Source organism: Mustela lutreola, chromosome 15, assembly GCF_030435805.1.
Source record: "Mustela lutreola isolate mMusLut2 chromosome 15, mMusLut2.pri, whole genome shotgun sequence".
In the NCBI taxonomy this organism is placed as follows: domain Eukaryota; kingdom Metazoa; phylum Chordata; class Mammalia; order Carnivora; family Mustelidae; genus Mustela; species Mustela lutreola.
The window spans coordinates 21,831,907-21,840,852 of record NC_081304.1 but is presented as its reverse complement, the minus strand read 5'-3'; the positions used below and the strand labels follow the sequence as shown (position 1 = coordinate 21,840,852).

Here is an 8,946-nt window from a genome sequence, read left to right as displayed (position 1 = left end):
TATTTCCACTCCACCGCCCCCACCCCCTCCCCGGCCCCAAACGAGCACACATCACAGAAGCCAGCTCAGCTGTGAACTATTGGATTTGAGACAGGAATAGAACAAATCGGGGGGCTAGAGAATAAGGGAGGGGTGGGAGAGTGACTTAAATAGGGGAGGATGGGAGGGTCAGTGATGGGGGAGGGAGGCGGTTATTTACAAGAAGGCTCGGGGGGCCAGAGGCTCATCTTGGAATATTTTATAACAATATAAATAAGATTCTGGTTTGCTTTTCCTTTTCGTCTCGTAAAGGAGAGAGAAGTGCAGAGTTCGATTCTGTACAAGGGGGCAGCGGCAGAAGGCCGGCCGGGCGGGTCACTGGGCGTCCACCCGGAAGGACAGCAGCTTCTCGGAATGCATGTTGTTCAGGGTCCGCAGGTCCGGCAGCTTGAGCAGCAGCTTGGTGAAGCGGGAAGTCTCCGAGGGCCGGTTCTTCAGCACCAGAGCCCGAAGAGCCCGCAGCAGCGTCTCCTGGAGCTGCTCCACCGAAGCGGAATTCTCCATGCCCGAGCGGTCTGTGGGGAAGACGACAGCAGTGAGGCGGGCTCCCCGAGCTCCTCTGAGGAGGAACCGGAGGAGGCCTGCGAGGAGGTCTCCAAGGAGGTCTCCGAGGAGAAGGAGGAGGAGGAGGAGGAGGAGGAGGAGGACGCGGCCGCTGCCGGCGCCGCTGCCAGTGCAGCCTCTCCCTGAAGCCCCTCAGAGGGCCCATGGGGAAGGAGGAGGAGGGGAGCGCAACTCCTCCTCCCAGGCCTCCGCCCCTAAGAGCAGGAGGTGGCTGAAAGCTTGGGAGCATGGGCTCAGCAGGGCTGGTCACCTCCCATCCCACAAGGCCACTCTCGTTCCCTGAACAGGCCAAACAGCGTCCAGGCTCCCTTGCTTTTCGCTCTGTAGTTCCCTCTGCCTGGGCTGCCCTTCCCCCTTTCTGCCTGGCAATATCTTACTTGTCCTGTGAGGCCCCACTCAAGTGTCACCTCCTTCCCCAGCTCCCCCAGGCAGAAATAGTTGTCTATGCTTCCAAAGCCCTTGGTTCATGCTTCTACTGTGACACTTATCTCACTGTTTTATAATTAGTCGGGCATGAGTCTGTCTCCCCAGCTAGACTGTGTCTGAATCATGTCTGTATCCCCAGTGCCCGGTGCAGGGCCTGGCATAGCGTAGGTACTCCATAAAAGGTGTGTTGAATTGAACTGCGTCCGCCTCCTCCCCGGGGTCAGGCTCAGGCGAGAGCTTGACCTACCCGCAGAGACAAGCACCACCGCGGTGAAGAGGCCCAGCTCCTCCTCGGTAAGCGCCAGGGAGTTGAGTTTCTCGCTGAAGTCAAACATGGCACTGAGCAGGTCGCCCATGCCCATGGCTCCGAGTTCCTGCAGGCTATAGGTGGTGCGGCTGAGGAACATCACTGTCTGGTCCTTCACGTTGAACAGCGATGCAAAGCGCACCATCAACACCTAGAGGGGGGAGGGGGCAGGGCCAGTCATCCTCGGGTGGGGTGGGGTGGGGACCACTTGCCAAATTGCCCCTGAAGTTTTCCAGAGGGTTTCACTGGTGCTCCCTTAGATTTCTCAGGAAAGAGCGAGCGTGGTTTCTGAATGGGCAGTGGGGTGGGGGCGGGGGAGAGATGGAGGGATGGGGAACATCACCCCGGCTTTGGAATCCAGCAGGCCTGGGTCTGAGTCTTAGCTTTGTCACTCCCTGTGACCTCGGGCAAGGTCACAAAAGTTCACCAAAGTGAATTTGCTCATGCCTAGAAGGGGGTAGGGGGTAGCAGTGTGCCCTAAGGTGTTCTTTTAAGGCAATGGGATGTGCTTAGACCCCAGGTGAGATGATAGGAGACCCAACCATCCCAAAGCAGGATGGGGAGGGATTCTGCCCCCTCCGGCAGTCAGAGTCTGCCAGGACAGATAGCAGGGTTCCAAAGCCTTTCAGAGCCCCTGCCCATCCCAAACACCAAGTCCTTCTGCTGGATCCTTCCCAAGGTCAAGAACAGGGAGTATAAAGGGTCACTCACCTCAAAGGTGCCAGCCTTAAGCAAGGTGACCTGGTCGTGCTGAGAAAGATCACGGAAGCCAGGGATGTGCTTGGCAAACTCTACCACCTCCCGCACAGCAGGTGTGAAGCTCATGGAGAAATCCTCCCAGATCTCTTGCACGGTTCTCCCACTGCGTCCGTGTGGGTACATGTTCATGGGACATGCCTGGAGAAGGAAGGGATGTGGGGAGGTGAATGTCAATCAGGCTGACTCAGATGGGCTCCCCCCACCAGCAGGGCTGGACCCTAGTTTTGGCTTGGGTTAGGGGCTGTGGTCCTGGAGGATGGGTCTTCGAGGTAAAGTAGCAATCAGGTGTCAGGTGGAGATCAGGGATTGGCAGGCAGAGCCCTTACTGTGGGGCTGAGCATCCTCCCTTGGCACGAGGATATTCCCGCATTAGCGTCCAGGCACACCCAGCTGCCTTCTGCTAGATGCAGTCTCCCAGGCCCCCTGCCCACCTCACCCCCAGTGCCCTCACCAGCAGAACGTTCTTGGAGTTGCCCTGCCGTGGACTGTTGGCAGGTGCTTCGCCTTCGGGGGCTGGGTACACATGGGTGGGACAGAGGCGGTGCCCGTTGCTGTTGGGCTGCTGGCAGCTGTGGTGGGCAGAGCCAGGGGGCCAGGCGGGAGGGTAGGAAGAGGAAGCCTGGCGTAAACCGTTCAGGGCCTCGTTATGACGCTGAGCAGCCATGATATTGTTGTCAGTGGGGACAGGGGGGCAGCCCTGACTCTCCCAGCAGTGTGGGGTGGTGGCCGGAGGGCTGCCTGACGCATGGTTGGCATTGAAGTTGCCCGGTGAGGTGCCCAGCTTGTCATGGGCATAGGTGAAGATTTCTCGGTGGGCCCGGGCCACCTGGGATATCACATCCTCCACTGTGGGCTCAGGACTTGGGGACCGGGGAGGCGTCAGCTGTTGTGGGAACTGGGAGAAGCCCACCAAGGGTGAGGGGGCCGGAGCGGGAGGTGGTGAGGGGCCCAGGGGGCCTGGGGTCGGATGCTGGGTGGGTGAGGTTTCCAACGGGCACTGGCTGCTCAACTGGTTGTTGGCCAAGTTCATGGCACTCTGCATCTCGGCAAGCATCCGCTGCTTCTCTCGTTTGGGGATGCGCCCAAAACGCACAGCTGTGACAGGATGAGAACAGCGTCAGGAAGTTCTCAGACACACTCACGTGCTTCTCTTCCTTCCTTCCTCCCCAAAGGGCAAGGCCCTGAAGGCCTGGGGTTCCACCTCAAAATCAGAACCGAGGCCACGTCCACTGAGGGGGGGTTTTCCAAGTAGGGATAGCCCTAGGAGGTGGCCAGAGGAGCTAATAGGAAAGAAGTGTGTTTATCCAAGAGGACAAAAGACAGGCGTCCCCGATACAAAGGAGACACAAGATGACGTGTCTCCGTTGGGACTTTTTTTAAAGGGAGGGGATTCACTCAGAAACTTTGGGTGGAAGGAAGGGAGGGGGGCGTGTGGCAGTGATGCCTGTGGCACTGTCTTACCATCTCGAGACATGCCCACAGAGAGACACTTCTTGAAACGACACTGCTGGCAGCGGTTGCGATTGATGCGAACAATGGAGCAGTTTTCATTCTTCAGACACCTTTTGTACTGGATGTTCTGCTGGATGCTCCGACGGAAGAAGCCCTGGAAGGACAGGGGCAGCTATAGAGAGCATGTCCGTCCAGGCCAGGCGTCTGTGTCCAGAGGACTGAGGTCACCCCGCCTCCGCCCTGACCCCCTGCCTCACCTTGCAGCCCTCACAGGCATGCACACCATAGTGGAAGCCCGAGGCGACGTCCCCACACACTTTACACAGGAGCACCATGCCATTCAGCTCTGCGGGAAGAGAGAGGCGGCGGGTGAGCGGCAGGGCTATCTGAGCAGCCCCAGATGGGCCGGATGGCAGTTGTTGCGACTCTAGGAGAAATCCCTGAGGCCAGGGAAGGCCCTGGGAAGAATTGTGTCATGGGGGCCCCAAGGCCCCACCTAGGCCTGGCCGCCTTTCCCCCAGTCAGCTGGCAATTTACGCACTGGTGATGTTGCTGGTGCTCTTGCTGGGGGACACGCGGCTGCTATCTTCCAGGGCCACTTGTAGACCCCCGGGGGGGTTCCCATTATAGAAGGAGGAGGAGGATGAGGAGGAGGAAGATGAAGAAGGGGAGCCGTCATCACTCAAGCTGGGTGGAACGCTCCCAAAGGAGCGAGCTGGGTCCTGGGTGAGGGAGCCCGTGGGCGATGGTGGGAAGTAGGCAGAGCAGCCTTGCGCCAGGGACTGGAAGCTGCCATTTGAGCTGTCACTGTAGAGAGACTCAGGGCTGGTGCGGCTTGGGGAGGAGCCGCTGGAGCCAATGTAGGTGATGACACCACCTGGCAGGAGAACATGAAGGAAGAGGGTGTCAGCCGCCATACACCTTTGGTGACAGGGCACCAATCCGCTCATTCCCCCCACCTGCCTCCCCCAGACACTGCTGGATGTTCAGAAGTTAACCACGTGGAACCCTTAATCTTGGGAGTCCCAGGAAGAGCTGCACTGAGCAACTTCCCAACACATACCAGACATGACATGGCCCACCAATATCCCAAGACCCTTTGCAGGGTACATTCAGTTTCTGCCTTGAGTGTGAGGGCTCTCCCTAGAGGCAGGACCTCTGCAGGCATCTCACATAATGCACCGCTCCCCTGGCCTCAAATGCCTTCCCTGGGATATTGACAGCAGCTAATGATTTAGTTGTCAGAGGCAGACCAGAGGATGGGATGAGCTGTTGAGACCCATTCAGAATGCCCAGTTTTCCCTCCCCCACAAAAAAAATGGCTGCCAATGTTAACACCAAGACCATTCCAGGGATGAGACTATGGAGGGCCAGCGAGCCAACACTAAGGAGAGTAGAGGTCTTACAAGAGTAAACCAGTTACATTCCCCCAAAACTGGGAGACATATTCTCCAAAGATAAGGTATTGAACCTGCCCAGTCTGATTCCCCTGGCCTCCAAGAGCAAGTGTCAGAACAGATTCTCCCTCTCCCTCTGAGTCAGGAAAGACTTAGCAGTGCACATTACAGGAGGTGGACACGAAAAACAAATTGTCCAGCCTAGGACTTTGGAAATCCCCTTCTAGATCTCTTAGCCTGGTGACAAATGACCTTGGCTCTCTGGCCATTCAGGGACTTTGGCCCTCTGGTTACATTGCCTGCCAGGTGGCTGTGTTCCCATGATAAAAGCAGGAGAAAAGGTGACCTGCCTGCCACTCCTGTACCAAGCACTGAGAGACTGGCCTGCCACAGGCAGGTTGGAAGAAGGGAGGATCCTAGGACACGTGTAAGCCGACACAAGCCATGTCACCATGTATCCAGAGGCACATGTCTTGCTCACCCACTGACACACACTGAGCTGGGCAGGGCAACCTTAAAATAGCTCAAGGTTGGTCAGGGTGAACCCAGTTCCCAGTAAAATAGTTGCACAACAGATCAGCTCCTACAGTTTCAGGGTTTAGGTAGGGGGTGAGGATGGGATATTATCTGGTGGTAAATGAACATGACCTAGTTCACCCATCCCCCAAAGGATGGGTGAGACCTTCTTTCAAAGATATTCCTAACCTGGAAGTGAGGGACATGCCTAAAAGTGTCTAGTTCTAGGTTTAGATCTATCACAAGCAACTTGATTTGTGACCTAGAGGAAATGAACTCCCCTCTCTGGGTCTCAGTTTTCCTTTCTGTGAAGGAAAAAAAGATAAAAGCTTCACTTATGATTCTGAGATGTAGCTGTTCTGGGGAAATCCTTGTGACAAACTGCTGCTTGCTTGGTGGGGGTGGGGAGTAAGACAGTGTCTGCAGGACTAAGGAAAGAGATGCTCCAGGAACAGTAAGAATTTGGAACGTGGTGAGGCTGAGTCTAAAGACAGTAAAGTGAAGTAGGTGCAAACAGAATAAAGTGGAAGGAACTAGGAGAAGGGTGTCTAGATGTGAGGTACCACTGAGGAGTGTAAACATGAGGCCACGAGAGGTCAAGGATGGCTCCATCTTACTCTGCTTCAGTGATGGGGAGAAGGGGGCCCCAGGCAGGCGGACAGGAAAAGGAGGCAGGCGGGGGCGGTGAGTCAGCCCAGCTTCACCCAGATCTTGGCGGGGCGGGGCGGGAGCCGGGCCCTCAGCCGGCCTCACGTCCCCACTCCACGTGTGCGTCCTGCACGTGGCTCCCCAACGAGGAACCCCGGAACTCGAGGCTCCGCCCCCTCCGCTTCCCGTCAATCGAGAGCAGCAGCCCCGCCCCCGCCCCGCCCCTCCTGGGCCTCTGGGCCCTGGGCTGGGCCCCAAACGCCAGCCCGGCCGGGGCAACTGAGGGGAGGAGAGATGGGAACACGCGTTGCCGGGGCGACCGGGGGTGGGGCGGAGCTCATTATGTAACGGGGCCGGGATGCAACGACCAATGGGGTGGCGGCCACGGCTTCTGCTGAATGAAAACAAACGCAGCACGTGGGCCCGACTCCGCAGCCATGTGAGCCCTCCCGGCCTCCCGGGCGCTGTGGGTGTCCTCCCTGGGGCAGGGCACCACTCAGCCGGCTCCTCAAGTGCCGCTCCCTACTGTCACTGAGGATTCCCCAGTGAGATCCGACCCATTCTCCCAGCCCCTCCCGCCTGGTGCCCCTATCGCCCCACTGCTTCTCAGGTTCCCTTGAGCATGCAGGAACTAAGGGAAGAGGAAGGAGGGGGGTCCTCTTTCCGAGAAGGCCAGGCATGCCACAGCTGCAGGCGAGGGGGGAGGGGAAGATAGGGGCGTTTGGTGCTCTTCTCCAAAGCTCCCAGTCTCTCAAAACTGTGCATCTTACCACACGTACCCGCTCTCCTTTACCTCCTGCCCGGGATACGAGTCCTTCAGGCTAAAAGGAGCTTTGGGACTCTGAGAGGTGGTGGTGCGGCGCTTCCGGGCGCATTCCCAGGACGAACAACTCGCTCTGGAAATCCCAGCCTATGGTCCCCATTATGCTAGCAAATCCCCAGGCCGAGGGAGTCGCCAGTCCCTTACAAAGTTCCTCTTGTTCTAAGGTATATATGGAAGTGAGGAGACCGTGACAAAGGACGATGATAGTAAAGGAATTCCGGTACCTGTGTTATTGTTGGAGTCCAGGGTCGTCATGTCTTCACCGGCTGAGAGCGGTCATTCAAACTGGACCTTGATACAGACTGGAGGTTGCAATTGCCGCTGTCGCCCCCTGAGCAGTGACTGAGGGCGAGGAATGGACCCCGCGGATCACAAGCAGGATCCGAGGCACCCTGCAGCAAGGTCTTGGGGTGGCCGGACTGCAGCCCTGCAGAAGGGTAGGACGCAGAGGCAACGGAGGTCTGCTTTGCATGGGAAGAGCAGAGTGTGGGGGAGGGGGGGAAATCAGCCTGCTGTATAGTTCTGGCAGGAAGGTAGCAAGGAGGTTCGGGTCTCTGCAGTGTACGGGGTGCCACTGCCTGACGGCTTCACAGCGCTGCAGGGTAGCGAATCTGGAGCTCCCGGTGCAAAAGTCCCAGAGGGAGAGAGGATGCAGTCAGGAAGTAAGTAGGTGATGGGGAGAAACGGAGCACCCAGGCGCAAAGAAGCGAGACGTGTGCCCTGCTACGTTCCCTCGGCAGCAATATTTCACTCTGCCAATCTCAGCCGCCTTTTGCCCCAGCCTTTTTCCCTGGGACAGAGGGCTCTGCGCAGGCGCCAGCAACCCAGGGTTCCCGGGCCGCACGCGGCACTGGAGCAGGTACCATGTGATCCCAGGGAGCGCCTCGTGCCCCAGTGACACACTTTTCCAGCAGCAGGCACGTTGAGCTCCGTGCGCCTGCGTAACGCTAAGCCTTTCGGGATTCGTAGTCCACTGGCAAAGTGGGCGGACTGCGTTTATTTCCTCTTTTCTGCCTTGCAAAAGCCTTAGCTGGGGCCGGGGAGGAGCTAAGAGCCGAATTGGGTGGGGTGCACTGAAAAGTCAGGGTGGCGTGTTTGGAAAGCCTGTATGGCAGAGGCATGTGAATTCCTGGGGAGGGACTGGCAAGCTTGGCTGTTCCCTGGGAGATAAAAGCTAACAGGCTCTTTCTGCAAACCTTGCAAACGTGAGGGCTTCACGTGATTGCAGGACTGACCTCGCCTTGAGGTTACTGGTGACACAGGGAGAGATGACAAGTAGGGGAGGGAGATATCCCCAGAGTCAGGAACTTAAGCTGAAATTTCTGCTGCAGGGCCAAGTTCTGAGACCAAAACGAAACGTGACCCTTTTTCTCTTCTACTCTCCTTAGGGAGAACACCCCTAGAGAAAGTTGTTGCTGCCGTGGGGGTGAGGTTGTCCCTAGGGAGTCCCTGTTTGCTTGTATGACACCACCCCACTCATTCGAGGTGACTTTGGGGTGAGTCATTTCCCTTTGTCTGGGAAATAAAAAAGGCCAGGGAGGGGAACTTTATGGTGAAAGTGCTTTGAGGTCCTAAAGTAATGGGGCCAAAGGTGAGGCAGGGGTCTGGGAGCAGAGTGACACCCCATCCCCCGAACCACCAGTGCTGGAATGCAGCACGAAGATCCCACCGAAGGGAACTCAGAAAGGAGCTTGAAGATCATCTTAACCCCTGCCCCTTTTCCTCACTATCCTTTCCTTGGTAAGAGGAAAATGAGGCCTAGAAGAAGTAGGTGGCTCATGGTGAGACATTCATTCTTAGTTCCCTAATGCCCACTCGAAACAGCAGGGAGATGGGCAGACATGCAAGGGAAATACTGACTAGGGGTTAGAAATAGCATCTCCCTTCAGAGCCCTGGTGAAAATGGGTCTCTCCTGCTCGAGGACTTGGACTGTGGGGAGAGATGGGGCCTCTTCTTCAAGCAGCCAAGTGAGCCTGAGCCACCTGCTGCTTCTCGCTAACTCCTCCTCAGTCCC

General features: G+C 57.2%; 1 protein-coding gene across 1 annotated transcript; it reads right to left on the bottom strand.

The window, feature by feature from the left end:
* Positions 1-65: 65 nt before the first annotated feature.
* On the bottom strand, positions 66-7,802 carry NR1D1 (nuclear receptor subfamily 1 group D member 1). Its single transcript, XM_059150053.1, has 8 exons — positions 7,156-7,802; positions 4,089-4,424; positions 3,805-3,893; positions 3,557-3,701; positions 2,547-3,190; positions 2,048-2,233; positions 1,277-1,487; positions 66-554 (listed from the first exon to the last, which is right to left on the bottom strand). Exons 1-8 carry the CDS (start codon positions 7,184-7,186, stop codon positions 355-357), a joined length of 1,842 nt encoding a protein of 613 aa, XP_059006036.1. The 5' UTR covers positions 7,187-7,802; the 3' UTR covers positions 66-354.
* Between the last annotated feature and the right edge of the window lie 1,144 nt (positions 7,803-8,946).